General features: G+C 40.7%; 1 protein-coding gene across 1 annotated transcript in view; it reads left to right on the plus strand.

Moving 5' to 3' along the window:
* MTX2 (metaxin 2) overlaps positions 1–6,256 on the plus strand; it is a 33,915-nt gene extending 27,659 nt beyond the window's left edge. The window contains exons 5-10 of the mRNA XM_039555169.1: positions 561–637; positions 1,743–1,835; positions 2,554–2,592; positions 2,998–3,123; positions 3,739–3,815; positions 5,766–6,256. Of these exons, the coding sequence (XP_039411103.1) occupies positions 561–637; positions 1,743–1,835; positions 2,554–2,592; positions 2,998–3,123; positions 3,739–3,815; positions 5,766–5,973 (620 nt within the window). The 3' untranslated portion in view covers positions 5,974–6,256. The remainder of the gene's footprint in view (positions 1–560; positions 638–1,742; positions 1,836–2,553; positions 2,593–2,997; positions 3,124–3,738; positions 3,816–5,765) is intronic.
* The last annotated feature ends 11,941 nt before the right edge of the window (positions 6,257–18,197 follow it).

Genomic DNA, 18,197 nt, shown 5'->3' on the forward strand with positions numbered 1-18,197 from the left:
ATTACCTGGTGGCCATATGGAAGTGCCTGTCAGTATATGTCTGCCAACTATATGGGTTCTAGTGCTGCTACTGATATTTTTTCTTAAAGCAGTGAAATGAGGCTATATTAAAAACCAGCAAAATATGCAGGTATATGAATTATTTGTTAGCAAATAGAACTTTGAAATGCTGAATCCAGGCACATAGAAGCATCTTGCAGGTGCAGGACTAAGACTGGTGATAGTTACATGGTATGGCTTCTCTGCCACTCACACCTCATGTCCACACTTGCTGGCATCTAATGTTGTAATTTAGGTCTGAACACTGCCTTCTTCTTCTAAAAACGAAGAGCACAAGAGGGAAAATGATACTGCTTCAATTTTAAATGTAGGCAGAATTACTTGTATTCTTTTTGCCCTTACTCCTGGAGTCCTTTACTATTTTTACTCACTTTTACTCACTTACCTTGTTTCTTTTCTTTATATTGATTTATGATAATTCAGAGAAGGTTTGCATTTGTTCCCTTCTCTCTCCCCACCACCCTCTGTCTCGTTACTACAATACACTTCTCCTTTTACAGGCAAAGTACCCTTTATTCATGTGGGAAATCAAGTAGTATCTGAACTTGGGCCCATAGTCCAGTTTGTAAAAGCCAAGGTAATAGTACATTGTTTTCATTAATTAGTGAGTGTTAATCCTGCTTAGCATTGTGCTGATTTAGTGTGCTTTTCTGGAATGTTACTGAATTTGTTAAAACAGTATAGGAATATGTTGCTGTTGTCTCCAGGGACGGTGAAAATTATGACACGGAATTCCAGGATAAAAGGGGATTATTGCATTAATTATCACCTCGTTTATATAACTTGGTTCACAATAGAGAAATGACATTATTGGCTGCTTGACCATACACCTCCCAGAGTGATTGGCTGAATGCTACAATGCCTATTTCAAAATATTTTCTTCAGTAAACCAAAACAAGACCATGCAGGTGCAAGATAGAGAGTTAGTTTACAAAATCGTCTTTCACTATTTCTCAGCTAAAGCATGAGAAAGGAAAACTTCACAAAATGCTTCAGCAGCTGGAAAATTCCTCTGCTCCTGCTTTTTAGCATCCACAGGAATATAGTGCTGTTTTAAAAGAAAGGTATAGTTTTATACAAACAGGAGTTTGTGAGGTGAAAATGTTTCTCTTTGTCATTTCCTCTAATTCTGCAAGTAAATTCTATGCGGGATAGCTGCATACCAGTGCCAATTTCTGAGACTCTTTTTCTAGATGCTTTGTCTCTGGGTCTCAGAGGTCTTAAACCCAGAACTGACTGTTTTAAATCCTGAAGTGTCAGATACCATTCAGATTTGCCTTTATTCTCCCACTCCCCCAGCCTTCCCCTCTGTTTTAAAAAATGCCATGTTTTCACTGAGAAGTTGAATCTGTATCACAGATGTAAATTTGTGTTTACTTCTTGCCATAGAGATACACTAACCAGGAGGCTGTGAGCTTAAAGTATGTTCATCCATAACTGCTATTTAAATTTCTTGTAGATTATCTTAGATTTCTTAGAGATTAGATTAGTTACATTATGATGATTTGGTTTTAATCCTAAAGGATACCGTATGTAAAAATTGAGTGTGTAATTTGTTACTGAACTATGTAAGAGATTAGGATCTGAGCCAAAGCTCATTGACTTTAAGGGTCCTTGGGTCATATGTTGCTGAATATTCCAGTATCTGTTCTTACGTGTGTCTTTTTTCTTTTCCCCATTAGGGCCATTCTCTTAGTGATGGACTGGATGAAGTCCAAAAAGCTGAGATGAAAGCCTACATGGAATTGGTCAATAATATGCTCTTGACAGCAGAGGTACAGCAAACCCTAGTTTGAGGAGTTCCATGCACTTACATAAGTGGCTGTAGGCAAGAAAGCTTTAGGATTTTTCCCCATAGTGGAAATACTGCTGTTCTTAGATTAGGTTGTCAACTTTTGAGGTGAAAGGAGACAGGCATAAATTCTCTTACACTGTGGATTGCTTGCTGATGTGTTCCTGTAGCCATGTGTGATTCCCCTTACCTATCTGAAGTGTGTCACACAGCTGTAGAAGTAACTGACCAGAAAATGCTGGTGGTTCCTGGGGTCCTACCCCACCCCGTGGCTGGCCAGGCACCCCGCTGTCACTGTCCCCATGTGCACGCTGTGTGTGATGGGAGGCTGGGACCCTCTGGTGCGTGTCTGTGGCCAGTTCAGGTAGTGCAGTCCCAGCATGGGAGCAGTGTTGGAAGCACTGGGAAGATGCAGGTGGCTGAGGAGCTGAGGGCTGGTCACCTCTGCCTTGAGTTGGGTGTGGTGTGGGCAAGAGGAGCAGGCTTTTAATCTCAGCATAGTTTTGGTGCTGGTGAAGTAAGGACTAGCAACTGGGCTTTTGCCTTCCAGTTTTAATTTCTTTTGTACGTCAAAGGTCTAAGAGAAGAAATGAAATGGAAATTTTAATCTAATTTAGAAAAGAAAATTCTGCAGTGAAAAATGATTGTCTCTGTATTCTCCTTTATTAGGAAGTTTTAGTAAGTGTTCTTTCTTTTCCTAGCTCTATCTTCAGTGGTGTGATGATGTTACAGTAGAGGAGGTGAGTGGTTCCGCAGCATTTATCTTAATTAAAATTTAATGAGAAAACACTTTTGCTCACAACTGCAAGTCCCTACTCATAAATGAAACATGGGGGTTTATACCATTAATGATAAAGTCTTTTCACTTTAATTTCACTTGCATACGCATTTTAGGGAAGCTGTGTTACTGGAGGGAGCTGGCTGCAGAATAGATACAGGCTTTGTATATGTTTCTGAAATAATAGCTTTAAACAGTTATGCTGCAAATTACGGATTCTGTGCAAATAGTTACAGCATACACACAACTGCCTTTCTCTTCTGTGGCTCCCTTTCTGAGAGGAATGTTTAAATATTAGCTGTTTTGTTCAAGAGATATCTGTGTTTTCTTGTGTTATAACACAGTACCTTTCTGTTTTTAAACAAAGATTACTCACCCAAGGTACGGCTCTCCTTATCCGTGGCCTCTTAACCGCATTTTGTCCTATCAGAAGCAGTGGGAGGTTAGGCGAAAGATGAAAGCCATTGGATGGGCTGGAAAGACACTTGAACAGGTCAGTATGAAAAGTGAACCTGATTTCTTTGCCCTGTTTTCCTTTTCCTTTCCTTTTCCTTTCCTTTCTTTTGTAATAGGCTTTGGAGAGTAGCACGTTCCTGAAACAGATGTAGTAAAATGTATGTTCTGTTCTTAAAACATTACCTGGACTGAGGTATTTGCCTTTGGCAGCAATAAATCTTAAAATTATGTGCAACCTGATGGGGTGGGAGGAAGGCTGTTTTGCTATGAGTGAACAACTCTGTCAGTGTTAGTTTAGGCCGTAGTCCTGAAAATAGGTTGTAAGTTCTGTGCCCTGCTTCCTGTATGATGCTAATAGGCACTCTGTGGGATTGTGACAGCTTGTGAGGTTTAAGTCAGCACCTTTCATTAAGCTTAGTTATAAATGTTATGGGAAGCACTTAATCAGAATTGCCTTACATCAAATGTTAGATTAAGTAACACTTAGCTACCTGCCCACTGTGTAGGTTTGAATGACTTTAACAGCTTTTGATATTCCAGCATGTTATATTCCTTGTTCCCACTGTCGGTGCAAATAGAAGAAGGAGGTTATTTCTTGCAATGGTGTTTTTTCCTGACAAAATGGATCTTTCTTTCTTGTGTGTTTTGATAGGTGCTTGAAGATGTAGATCAGTGCTGTCATGCTCTCTCCCAGAGATTAGGAACACAACCATATTTCTTCAATAAGCAGTAAGTTACTCTTCATTGAAATACTGCATCCAGCAATATGAGAAATAGATATATACCCACATACATACAAATGTGTATATATGAAACTCCTGTTTTATTTTAATGCAGTGTGATTAGTTGCAAAAATACAAATGTATGACTGGAATCTAAACATGAAATTTAAAGATTTTAAAGGGAAAGCTTCTGTAAGTTTGTTGTATTTATGATTTAGTTTTGCTCTTGCTTATCTTCTCTACAGATTCTACCACAACTTACGTAGGCTACAAATGTACATTTTTATACAGTTAGTTTCTTATTAAAAGTGATACTCTTAGAGCTTTACTTGAATTTCTTGGCTAACATTCTCTACTAGAGGAGTGAATGTGTGTCGTGCCAACCTGATCAGGACAGCTTGTCTTAACAGCAGGAGCAGTTCTGAATGAGCTGAATTAGCATGAGGGTGCCTGTGAGTTCTAAGAACTGGGGGAGAAGCTAGCTGGTCCACAAAGAGCTAGATGCAAAGTGAAAACCAGGATTCACATTGCCCGGAGAGAAAAAGGAAATGACCTGACCTCCATGGAATGTCCTCTGCTCTCACCAGTTTCTTTCAATTGCAATGTGCTCTTTAACATTTTTTTTCTCTCCAATAATTCAATATCTTTGAAATGTTACAGACTTAAATAACCTCACATTAGCTCTCTCTTGTCTCCTGTGCATAGATCAGTGTAGAAATGCTCAGGTCTGGATTTCAGTTTACTACATTTGGACAGGGAGATGTCTTCAAATGGCAGCATTTGGTTACTTTTCTGCATTGTGTCTTTGCCCCTTAATGCATCCCAAGTTGAGACTAGTTGGGTAGTGTTAATTCAGAGGACACAGAAATGTGCCTTATAGAAGACGATTTTAAATTGCGTCTTCTCCTGTGATTATTAAGCATAGTATCTCTTAAATTTCCTTTCTGTATTTCTAAAGAATTCTAACTTGGGGATTTTATGTTGGTTGGTTGTTAACCAGGCTTTTTTTGGTACAGTTTCAACCTTTAAACTTTTTAGCTCTGTGAAATATTGCTAAGTATGTGGTTTTAGTCCATTATTTTTCAGTCTTTGACTTCTGGGAGTCTTTGGGAGTTAAATAAGAAAAGCCGCCTGTTGCTGACAGATTAAAGTTTGTTATGCAGGGGTCCGTATCTCCACTGGAGAGTGCTTAGTGATCCACAAATAAAAAGGCAAAAAATTTTATCAGTTAGGAAAGCTTCATGCTGCATACCTTGAACACTAGTAAAGGGGGACTCTGAAGTTATTAATATATTTGAAAAAAAAAAAATTTGCACGTGGACTACTTACATACATGGACTACTTAAAGGTCCAAGGTGACAATTCAGAAGGGTCATACCTAAAATAAGGTAGGACTGAAAACATTCCCAAAATATCTGTTTTCTTCTGTGTCGTCCCCTTTCAGAAAACAGATGTTTCCAGCTGCTGCCATCATGGAATTCCCTTCCTTGTTGGTTGAATAGTTTCCAGCTGTTGCAGAGCACAAAAAAAGGAACGAGAGTCTTAAGCTTCCACTCTCCTCCTTTTTTTTTTCCTTGTGAGATAATAGTTGGGTTTTTTTAATAGACATCTGCAGAAGAAAAAGAAGAGCCCCAAAACACCTGATAAGCATTTGCCCTTGTTACAGGATTAAAACGTGGAGTATGGTTTTAAACTAGATCAATAACTCTGTCTGATCTAAGAGATGTTATTTCTACATTTCCAAGCTCCCTAAAGCTAGGAAAATGCCATACTGAGAACAAGCAGGGTTCTTAATATACCCAATACACAGATTTCATGCATTTGGTTTAGTGTTGCTTGATTTCATGCTAGTTCTTAGACTGCATGGCTATCTACAGGTTACTCAGAACAGCAGGGTTTTTCTTGATCAGGACTTGCCTTCCAAAATACCCATCTTTTTTTCTGTTTGCTTTTACAGACCAACTGAATTAGATGCTCTGGTGTTTGGACATCTGTTCACAATCCTTACTACTCAGCTAATCACTGATGAACTCTCTGAAAAAGTGAAGAACTACAGTAATCTCACAGCATTTTGTCGGCGAATAGAGCAGCAGTACTTTGAGGGTCATGAGAAAGACAGCTCTACAGCTGCAGCCCGATCTTCCAAGAGGTCCTTGCTGAGATAAGCATGGTGCTTGGTGTGGATCATGTTGCAGTTTTGGGTTTATCATTGTTCAATAAATTGATTTTGAGAATGGAAATGTGTGTTAGCTCTTTGAAGCTGCCAAATCATTCTGGGGCAAGAAAGAATGTTAAATACAGTTTTTGTGTTGTAGAATACACCGTGCACATTTAATCTGAAATGTCTGTATGAGCATTTCCACTTTAATAGCCTGTATGCCACTTACTGTAAAGTGACCTTGGAAAAATATTGTATCTGTTTCAAAAAAATAAAACACTGAAAGTTTATTTCTGATCTTTCTAAATGCCTTTTTTACTCAATTCAATGTCTGTGTAGGTCACGAGTGGGATCCTTTTACCAGGACGCTTGGAAGAAAGTTGTAAACTAGTTAGAATGATTAGGCTGGGAATGAAAGGACTCATTAGAGATCTTAAAGTTTGTCTGCCTCAGCTAAAACTTATTCAGAAATGTCTTGGAGCTCTGTAGCACACAACTAGTGATCTTACTCAGTTCCTATTTTTGTGTCAAAGTAGCTTCTGGCTGTCAATGCTTCATCTTGTGTGTGCGCTGTGCCTCTGCTTTTATTTCTCATTCACCTTTGGTTTTTTGATTATAATTTTTTTCTTTCTGTAATTTCCCAGTTTTAATCCCCAGCTTGTCCTGCTATTTATTTAAGAAATTAATTTGCCAGGTGTCTGCCTCCCTGTTCCCACTTCCAGTATGTTAACATTGCTTCTGAACTTTGATGTACCAGATGTAGTTCTCATAGAGAAAGGACTTACTATGAGCCTGTAGCTGGCATGTCTCCATCCTGCCTCTGTGTTATCATTGGTACATGTAGCCACAATGGTACAGAAGTAAACAAAGAAATATCATTGTGGTGCTCCAAAAACCCTGGCAACATTGAACTTTTAAAGGGAGAATTCTTGTGTGTAGGCAAGGACTGATCTGGCTAGTATTATTTCAAGTGCATTAAGTGGTACTGCTCTGCTCTGTTAGTTGTACTTGATGCTTTTTCAAAAGCACCAGCAACTCCAGGAACATGCTGGTGGCAAAAACAAACCTTGTGCATGCAGGAAGTCATGGGCACGAGTGGTAACCAGGTCAGGCTGTTTGGCTGGTTGGAACCATTGTGTTCTTACTTTGAAATATGTTCTTTTGACTATATGCTTCAGTGTCAAAACATTTAATGGCTTGAACTGGTTATACAATGGTCATGGGGTTTTGGCTGCCATTTCCTTCTCTCTTAAAAAGCGAGCTGAAAGCAGCTGCATGCCTTGGACTGGCTGGGTCTCCCAGGACAGGTTCCCGAACCACTCCTGCTTACTCATTTCTTTTGCTGGGGGCCACTCTTGCCAGCTGGACTGGAAAACGGAGCTGAATTTGTACTGCCTGTTTTTTGAGATAACAGTTCTAAGTCCTACTGCAGTCAAATCCACTAAGTATCAGTATGTAAGGGCATCTTGGTCTTTCATTAAACCACTCTTGCCAGAAGAGGTCAATTGCCCTTGTCCTGCATTTCAGTCTTAAAATTTCATGTCTCTACATTGAATACCTTTATAAACTAAACCCCATCAGCTCCTGACTGCTTAGTGACCAGTTCCACTATCAAAGCAGTTGGTAGCTGAGAACCCAGACATTTCTTTCAAACTTGCTTTTCTGCATTAATTCAACTCCTGAAAAAAAAACTGGAAAAGAATTTTTTGAGTGTTGGTGGGTGGAGGTTTTTTTTGTTTGTTTTTTTTTAAGTTTGGAGAGAACACTGTGATACATGCTACTTTGAGCACTCATAGACTAAAGTTAGCGTGCCATGGGGATGGGGAAATCCTGTGTGAACACTCAAGTATCTAAGTCCAGAGTAATTAAACTGGTCTTTTACCCTTCTGCTATTTGCAAAGCACCAATCATGATGAAAGATTTTAAGCTAGCTTCTGTTGTTTTAGCGATCTTGCTACCAGTAGACTGAACTACAGGAGTAATTTACTTAATGGATTGCTAAACCTACCTATTAATTTTTATGCAGTCCGAAAATGTGCAAGTGGGCATGTGTTCCTCCTCTTTCAAGGCTGCAGTGGCCATTAGCCACCTTGTAACCAAATTTCAGCAATTGCTTTGAAACAGCATTGAATGAAACTTTTTATATTCTGGCAAGGTGAGGCAGAGGAAGCTCTGGTAATACAACACCTTGAATACTGAACAGCAAGTTATTGCAAATTTTGTGCAGTAACATACAACGGGCTTTATAACTTCAGAGTAGTAAAATCCCCACAGAGTGATTGATATGCATATGCTTTGAATGTCTCATCTAGAAAATAAATGCTGTGGAAGTGGTTGGGCAAAAGATACTGATCTCTTGCAAACAAAGTTTGTGTAAATCCACCTGAGGTACTCAGACTCCACTTAAGGATACAGAGACAGGCAAATCACATTGAGTTTTCAATATTGAAGTGAGAGGACAAGCAGAGACTGAGCTCTCAAGTTACACTGAAGTTTCTGAAAGTTTAACCACCCCTCATTCCTTGTGTGTGACTTTGATAATTTCATTTAAATGGAAAAAAGCATCCCTTACTTCCTTGACTGAAAAGGATTCTTTCTGTATGGCATGTTCGCTACAGGGCTGGTTTGTCGTTCAGGCTGCACCTCATTCTAGGTGATACCTAAACTTAGAAGGAAAAATCTTGGCTTTGCTACCAGTGTTGAAAATAGCTATTAAAATCCTAGCCAAAAGACATACTTTGTACTTCATAAATACAAGAAAACATTATGCTTTTTTAAGTGACATTGGTAGCATGACAAGTGCTGTGGAGCAGACTGGGCTGAGCTCCAAGGACCAACGCTCGCTTGGCAAGCCGTGCTTTAACTCAGTGAAGCTGCAGTTTTTTACACTGATTGCTCCTGAAACGCTGTGCACAGTTCAGGAAAAAGAATGAGAAGTTTTAACACCACCAGCAATAAAACAAATTAAGGGTGGAAGAAACCCCCCAAACCAACCCAAACATGATAGCCTCTGTAGCAAGGGGATTGAGCAAGGACACTGACCTGCCTTCTCCAAGGTGATGTAGCGAGGGCTTTCTGCTGGTCTGAGTGGCCCTCTAGCAGACAAGGCTGTGCATGTGCAGTCTGTGAGAATTTTAGCCTTGGGTTGTGGGTGTTTCTAGAAGATCTCCCATGACTGAAGCACAACTGCTGCACAAGAGACAGGAATCAGGCCAGGAAGGCTGTGGTTTATTTCACATAGTGGAACACTGGCGATGATGATTTTCTTTCTAGCTTTTCAGGCTCAAACCCACAAAGTTCCTACACGCTATTTTGAGTGAAGAGAGATAGCTAGAACTTCTAAAGTTTCCCCAAATTAAGACAAAATTTAGGTTTCTAACAGAAAGAATGTCAGGAGCACCATGGATTATCATACACTTTCTGAATATGCCCCACCAGGAAATGCAGGAATTACTCAACCAAAACAGCACACAAAGTCACAAAAGTTCTCAGAGCTACAAGTGGATAGACATACCTGAGTTTGAGTTTGATTACAAATCACTTGCCTATTGTGGTTTGCTTCTCACAGTCTTTTTGTTCCACAAGTTAATAGCTCCGTAAGTAGGTGCTCAAGTTAGAAAGTAGCAGATACTTTCTTCACCTGATGGAGCTAAAAGAATTGGGAAAATCCTAGTGAAACCAGGACTGCTCCTCCATTCCTCACATGCTTCTTTGGGATTGTGGAATGGACTAATCTTGCTCAGCACAGACCCCCCTCAGCACAGTTACCTGCTCATGCCCTTGCTGGATTTTGGTGTCTGCTCCTATCAGAAATATGCATGGTGCCAGTTCCAGATGTGAAGGTCTCGTTTGCCTGACCAGCACAGCACTGTACACACAGCTGAACTGTAGATCCTGTGTGCCCTGTGCCACTGCAAGTATGGCACAGGAAAAGGAGCAACCACCCATCTCCACCACATGCTGTGGCAAACCAGATGGTGATTTGAGAGTGGCCAGGATCTCAGCCACAGGCTAATTTATAGTATTGGATCATTGTTTCCAGCTGACAGTCCATCCTGATCTTCTGGTTTTCCTGTCCCTCTCTGAAGCAAGTTCTCCTTGACTGGGTAGCCTCTTGATGCTGCCTTTTATGATGTGATGAGATTTCAAGAAAGACATGTGAAGGGGCTTTGGTGGGAGCAGCTTTGGTAGGATCTATCACTTTTCTTATATCAGTTATAAAAATTTTAGTATTGCATGGTGTTAATGAGATATTAATCTGCTGTTTTCTCTGCCTTTTTTTTTATTTCTCCTTTTCCTCCCCAGGGAAAGAAAAATAACCTGACAATCTCCTGCCTCTCAAATATACTTAAAGCTCAGTGTAGTGGAAAAAAAGAGGCTATAGCATAGCCTCATGGAGAATACTGCTGAGCTGCACTTAATGATGCCTCTTAGGATCAGCTGTGCTGCTAGAAAGCACTTCATTTCCTGTGGCTTTCTTTCTTTATAAGCAGAGTGCAGCTCCAATGGCTCTCACAACAATTAGCACCCACTTGTTCTGCAGGTTTGAAGTTTTTTGCATTAGTCAGGTTGAGAAATTCATGGTATTAATCATGACTGAAGTTGTTATTTATCACCTGCTGGGTGAGAAATAATAATTTTGGCACTACTGGGGCAGCAGGCCAGAAGTACCAAATTAAGTAAAACATCTAAACACCAGCAAGGATCATTTCTCTGATTAATGAATTGTTACAAAGAAAAACTGCTACTCGTTATCTGATCTTAGGATAAAAGTAGGAGTAGGAAGTAGAAAGCATTAGCAAAGTCAGGCTCTAGCCTGATGCAGTTTGAAACTTCCTGGCTGATCTCTCTTCTGTCATTCTCTGACTAACACACACTCATCTGCTTCACAGATTTGCTCACATCCCCAGTGCCAACTTTGTAAAAAACCAGCATTTGGCAGGGAGCTTGAGGCCCGTTGTGTAACTGCCTTGAAAGAAATGAAAGACTTTAAGTTTCTAGGGCTTGTCTAGGCTGGAAGGTTTTGCCATGGGAGCAGCTACCAGCCTGGCAAAATACCATTGTGTGAAGGCAATAACAGGCGTGCAGGAAACAAAATTGGTGACCTCAGTAGAGTGAAGTTCACACCCAGGTAACTGTATCCATACTGGGGCCCTTAGGCACCTATGGGACTAAAAGGGCCCACAAATTACAGCTGCCTGAGCAGATGTATCCCACATGTATCTCACATACAAAAAGGGTTGGCCTACACAGAAGTGGCTGCATTGAAATGAGGTCTGTGTGTGCTGCTACAACGCGAAGCCACCAAATCACCATGACACCGTGTCCCCTCCCTGACACCCCATTGCAGGGAGCTGAGGGGCTACTGTGTAGCAGTGCCCACAGAAGTGCTAATTCCTGAGTTCTTAAATGAGATGTAAAAATTGAGTGTTAGCCTTGACTATGGTCAAAGAACCCAGCCTGGGAGAGAAGCACCACCTCTGAAAACCCTGAATGTTGATTCTTTGCTTGTTGAGACTTACAAGAAAAAGTTTGAACAGTGAGAGCTTTAGAGACCCCTTTCGGCTCCAAGTAATTCATTATCTAGAAAGAAAGGACAGGCTTCTTTCAGGAAGAGTATCAACCGTTCCCATTTATTGCTGCAGACCTCAAATTTGGTGCTAGTTGAGAAAAAGAACTTCACAGTGTTGACACAGATGGACTACCATCCATGCTACACATGACATCTGTGGCAGCCAAAGTAACTCCTGTCTACAAGCTGGTGTGCTCAGGAGCTGACTTGAAACAATAAGCTGACATGAGAGGTCAACATGAACTCACCCCTCTCCTGACAGTAGCCCTGGGTTGACAGTACTCGGTTGACAGTAACCCAGTTTGTCAATAAACACGTTTTTTGTAAGTAAGCTTTGTGTCACATTGATGTTTTCTCATCTAGATTTTTTTATGCCTAAAAGTTTATTCTGCATTTAAGAAGAAAATTAGAGATCTTAGGCATGTAGGGCATGATGGTCACTTTCCCTACAAGGACTGCTCAAATTATCAGTCTTCCAGTCTGTGTTCTCAGTTCACATAGAAAGATTTGAAATAAGAATGAAAAGGATGATCATTCACAGAAAACATAGGCAGCAGCAAAGGGCTTGTTGCAAACAAAAGACAATTTTCTGAGGCTAAGCAGGAAGTCACCAGCATGTATCTGAATGAACCTTGTTGTAGGTACCATGGGGAGGAACCAGTGCATCTTAGCCATGACAAATTCTGTAGAGCTGCAAAGAAGACCAATCATCACCCAGCTGGTCTGGTCAGACTATGGCATCACCCCAGACCATCTACCTCTTCCAAGGTTATCTTCTCTCTGGATGAATTTACCCTTTCTATCACTTCTTGCTGCCAAAAATTTGTCAACAGTAACTCCACCTCCCTGGTCATACATCTCAGGTTTTCCCTGCTGTGATCTCATGGCTGGTGACATCTCTTTTGACTTTTGGCTACAAAATACAATTTTGTCCAAGTTTCTTGACTTTGAAGACATCTGTTTCTGGTTACACCATTCTCTCACTGCTGAGATCAACAGTTTTTTCACCAATGCACAGGATTTTTGCATGAGATAATCTTGTGGAAATGATCCTTTGTCTCTCAGTTGTTATCACATGACTGTTAGATTAAGAGCTAGCCACTTTCTGTTCTTGTCAAGACAGTGAAAACTTCTCTTTAGGTCCACTGCTGTTTCTAACTTAACTTCTGTAAATTCCTCCCTAAAATTCCTCTGCAGTTTTTACTGGCTCCTTTCCTCATAAGTGTGTAGCACCTTGATCTATGATGCCTCCTAGCTAAGAAGTATATAACAGAGATTACTGACTATCACCATGATCTCTTTCATTTTCAGCCTGAAGTCTGTGTTGTGGCATGTTTATGAAGTTGATAAAGACCAGTAGTTTGGGGGCATTATGGGAAGGGTAAGTTTTTATCTACTTAAATAAACTTTTCAGCATATTTTGTCAAAGGTTATAACATTTTGCAAAAGACGGGTAGGCTTCTGCATGTGTGTGTAAAGACCAAAGGGCTGACCATGACTTGTGTATTACACACAAGTGTGAGTGCAAAGGTCTTGCTGTTATGCCAAAGCACATTTGAGGCAAAGCCCAAAACCACTGCTGTGGAAAAAGCTGCCCATCACCTGATGGAAATGCTTTTGACACACACAGGACAGCTCCTGCAGATCTGTTTCTATGGAGGCGCTTTCGTTTGGTTCAGTGCATCTTCCTGGGGCCCTTCCTGCTGCCCCTTCTCTCTGATATCCTTTCATGATTCCCCTGCCCTTTCTGATGCTTCAGGGTCTTCCTGCACTGAGAAGAGGAAGGGGCCCGCTCCTGGGTAAGGTTTTCACACCTGTGGACTTGATTCCTCCCTCTGCTTCAAAAGAGATTCCATGTGCCAGTAAAAGCTCTTTAGTGCGACTGGAGAAACGAGCATGCTTTCAAGGATTTGTTTAGGCAAAGAGAGTCATCCTACAAGCTTGCATCCTCGTGCTCTGTGTATCCATAGTGAGTCCAAAAGCTGCTGCCACAGGAAACACATTGTGTTTCCAAAATATTAAAATGCCTAAAATTTGCTTTCTAACTCAATAATCACAAACAGTTCCAATAACAATGTAACTGATGTTAACTGGGATTTTTTAAAAGATTGACAAAATTCAACATCGGAAAAATGGGAAGTCAGATTAAAACTCATACAGATAATGCAGTTCTCTCAAATTTCATTGGCATTTATGTCTTATAACACAAAAAAGTTATCAATGTAGTCATAAACTCTGATTTACTGAGAAGCAGGCTGGGAAAAGCTTGGAAGGGGAAGGAGCAGATTCTTCACTTCTGAGGGGTTAAAAGCTCAAAATGCTTAAATGAGGCTTCCAAAAGAGGGAAAACTAGCAGCAGTAAAAGAATGGAGCTCCCTTCCAGTCCTTAGCTCAGTGAATTTGTCAGTGCATTGTCCTCCTCACCGGGGGGATTTGGAGCCATCTCTTGCACTGAAGCCAAGAGAAACTATTTGATGCATCTTATTTGAAATGCCACTGATTTGCAATGAAACGAGTGATTTCTAGCTGAAGATTATAAAATACTTGGTGAATTTAACCAAGTGGATGAGTCACACAGAAAAACCTGCCCGACATACGAGTAAGTCAAGCCACAGCAGTTGCAAGTAATTTGTCCCAAATGTGAGCAGGGCAAAATCTAGAGCAGGAGGCTGAAGGCTGGTTTCCCAGCTCCACGCTCCAACCACCACACTGCACTCTTTGCTGCTTTTTTAACCACAACAGCCTCTGAAAATCACCCTTCAAAGGCATTTTTTGGTAGTAATAAATGAACCATCAAAACCTAAACAAAGAACCCAGCAGCTGAGATGATGCAACTTAACAAACAGAAATTACTAAGATTGCCTTGTCCTCTGCTTATTTCCAGAAGAATAAAGCCCAGGTCATTTATAAAGCCTTCCCCCTTCCCCTCTCCTTTACAGTCCCTTGGGAGTCACCCAGGAGACAGCACCACCTTCTTCTGCTTCCCCATGTTTAAAATATATTCATTCCAGTTTTCAAATTGCTATTTTGTAGTGCTAAATCTCTACCCACACTAATTTCTCCAGGTCAGAATCTGACCCTGATTTGAACAAAATCTGGAGTCAAATATTCACACCAGAATGCTTTTGCCTTGCTGCATGTCAGATGCCATCTCCCTGCAAATGTTTCACACACCTTGGAGTGCAGCTTGTGGAACTGATGAGGTGAAGAGCACTGCAGAGCAGCTCTGTGCTGGTAATCACAGGACTGAAGAAACACATACATCATCTGCCACATAGGTTGGCATTTCAAGTAAAAAACCTTCACAATGTGTAAGATGTTGGACAAATGATGGCCATATGCATGTTTGTCTCTGTGCAGATGTCTTTGCATTCTCAGCTAGGAAAGAGCTGATGTAGGCTTTTTTGTGCCGACAGTTTAATATTAGTGACACAGTTTATGTCCTCTGCAAAAACAATAATGGAGGATAAGGTGACATAAATTATTTGCAAATCGTTTGACATATGCAGGGCATTGTCCTTGCAATAATCACCATCAGTCTGTCAGTTTAAGATATGAACCATGCCACTGCCATTTTATATCATTGTGTTAAGCTTTCACATGTTGTAATTTTACAGATTTGTTCTTTGGAGAACACTGCAACACAAATCAAATTGTATTATGTTTAGTTCTATGCTGTGTGGAGCACCTCCCTGCAATTAGGGGCGGGGGGAGATGAGGAGCAAGCAAACAGTCCTAGATAAGAGGCAGCTCCTCAAAAGTTCGGATATTTCCTAGATACCATTACTCAACTTTCATGGTCATTATTCAAAGCAAGAAGAATTATTTAAATTCATGCTAACATGAGTTGCTGGCTGCATGAACAAAGTGAGCACTGGAAAGCACCATACTGACAGATTAATTTAAAACACCCTTGTCTGTTTTGTTTTGCTGTAACAGTCCAGCACAACATTTGATTCTTATGAATAATGTGGGCTTTTCTAAAGTAAATAAAATGATTTTGACTCACAGAAGATCCCTTTGAGACCCAGTAGGTACCTGTAGTATTAACTTTGCTTTCCACAGATGTGCAGAATGGTTCTGGAATAGCAATGAACTCAGCATTGTCTCTTTCATTTCTGGAAAATTAATTCCTGTGGTATAGTTTAGAAAAAGGCCTAAAGCTGACCACTTATTTTTAGTCTTTTGTTTTTTAAATCTGAACCACAGATTACTGTGGGAGCTCACAAGTGTATTCTAAACATATTCAGTGCCAGACACCTTCGATTAACCATTTGCGAACTGTAAGTGTGCTTAATTGGTAAAGGAGTCAGTAGGAAATACTGTAATATACATTCTGGAGTACCACATTTCAGTGACTTTTTACTATATTTTGAATAGAGAAATGTGATTTGTTTTCCCCTGGGAAAATTCCCCACATTCAGTTGTCAGCAGAACAGAATCTTTCTGCTTCCAGTGAGCCCTTAAAGCAGAAAGATTTATTGCACTTACACCCTTGAAAGAACATATCTTTTTCTTTGAAGGCAGCCATTATCACCATCCCATTTTATATCTTTTCTGATAAGTGCAGGCAGTAAAGCAGATAAACTCCTTGCATACCAATTAAAGACACATGCACACTAAGACACTGTATACTATCAGAGATGCTCAGAGTAATATTCCTTCTAGCACAGTAGATATATCTACGGAGTTTGACTTTTATTATTCTCAGCTTTACACCTCTGACATTTCTAGAACCATGGAGGAAATTAATGAATTCTCACTCAAGGCTCCATTGTCTAATCTTGCCCTAGTGCTCATGAATTATGGAAAATGACATATCAACTGATGACGCACAACAGGCTATTTTAAAACTACCCTTTTTAACATAACCTGGACCATGAGAGGTTCCTCACTGAATTTCATGCAGTCATCTGACAAAATATTGGTCTCATGTAAATTGATACCGTAATTGATACCTTGCCTCACTTCCTAGCATCCAAAACATTGTGGTCAGTTTTATGCACAAAACATACAACAGCCAAACCACTGAACCTCAGGAAACCTCCTTTTTATTTTTTCTAACTCTCAGATAGGATGCTGAACCTGCAGCCTTAACTCTTGGCAACCTGCCTTGGAGTTTTCTGTTCTGAGATCTCCGTGGAGAAACAAGGGTTCAGTAACATTTTAAAGTTCTCAAGCACAACATCCTCCACCCATCTATGTAACTGCTGCTTCTTCTAGTGCCTTTTTCCAGGCACAGAAAAAGGCCTCTGCTCCCCCGGAGCAGTGAGACCCAGGGGATTTGTGTGAGGAGACTCTCCCCCCCAGCTGAGACCACTGAAACCACCAAGTAAGGCCTGGGAGCAGCTGCCAGCCCCAGGGCTGGCTGGTAACGTTGCACTCGGCAGTCAGAAGCCACCCTGCCCGTGATGCCCTTGGCTAGGACATGTCCCACAGTTCTCTGTCCCAGTTGGGGTAGGACCCGCTCCGCTGGGTTTCTTTCAAAGCAACTAAAAGCAGCCAGACGTTTCCACAGGCAGTCAACGCCAGCAGTGCCAGTTTGCCCAGAGGAGTGGTTTGGGCAGCCCTGCAGGATCGGACAGGCACCCAGCCCCGCGCTCCTCCTGCAGCTGGGCCTGCAGCGGGCTCGAGGCTGCTCCCCAAGCACCGCACAACCAAGGAGCCCCACACACTCAGCTTCTTTCTCCTTCTGTGCTTCAATTTAAAACTATAGATTTACTCGGGACAATTTTGTTGGATAGAAAATTATCTGTCTGCATTATTACCTGTGAACTTATTTTACCTCTCCAAGGATCTCACCCAGGGTTTTCCCTGAAGAACAGTGTCTCAGCACATCAATGTGCACAATGGCTAGATACCAGTTTTCTGTCAGGGTTCCCTTTAGATAAGAAACTATGGAAAGCAATACATCTCATTCAAAAGATCTGAAAGAGCTGAAGATACAGAAAGCACTAATCAGTAATTAATACAAATAAAAGAAACAATCTTTCATGTAGGTGGTAATAATAACACTCTGGAGTTTGTTCTAATCCATCTTTTTGTCAAATGAAGCACCAGGGAATTTGTCTGCAACAATCAGTATTTTCAGAGCTTCTGCTTTGATTTGCAATATGGGGTTTAAGTCCTGTGTTAACACAGGGCTCAGAATAAATAATCAAAGAGAATGGGTTTAAAATCAATAATCAGGGCTTTAATACGCAGAGAAATTCTCCTATACTTTTATGCCCTGCTTACAAGTCAATTTTCCAAATTAACAAGCCCTCTTTTCACGTCGCATAGGAATTGCAAAAGCATGACAATGTCCCATTGCACAAATCCTGACAGTGCCCTTTCTTCCATATTAAACCACTGGGAACAGCTGGAATAAGGGGCTTCTACCCTTTCTCTCCAGAGAAACAGTGTCTTCCAGAACATCAGGCAGTCTTGAAATTCTTTAAATAGCCCTGTATTCGTTATATTTAATGACAATTACACAAGTGACTTCTTGACTGCAAATATGATTCATTACTCTGCAGCAGAAGTAATACCTCTATTAGACTATGCATTGAGCTAACCCAAAATAGCTGCTGAAGAATAGATTTTACTGAACTACTCCATGGATAGATTTCAAAAAATATTATAATCTTATGTAAAAAGAACAGATTATCCTGCCATGT

This window comes from Corvus cornix, chromosome 7, assembly GCF_000738735.6.
Source record: "Corvus cornix cornix isolate S_Up_H32 chromosome 7, ASM73873v5, whole genome shotgun sequence".
Taxonomy (NCBI): Eukaryota; Metazoa; Chordata; class Aves; order Passeriformes; family Corvidae; genus Corvus; species Corvus cornix.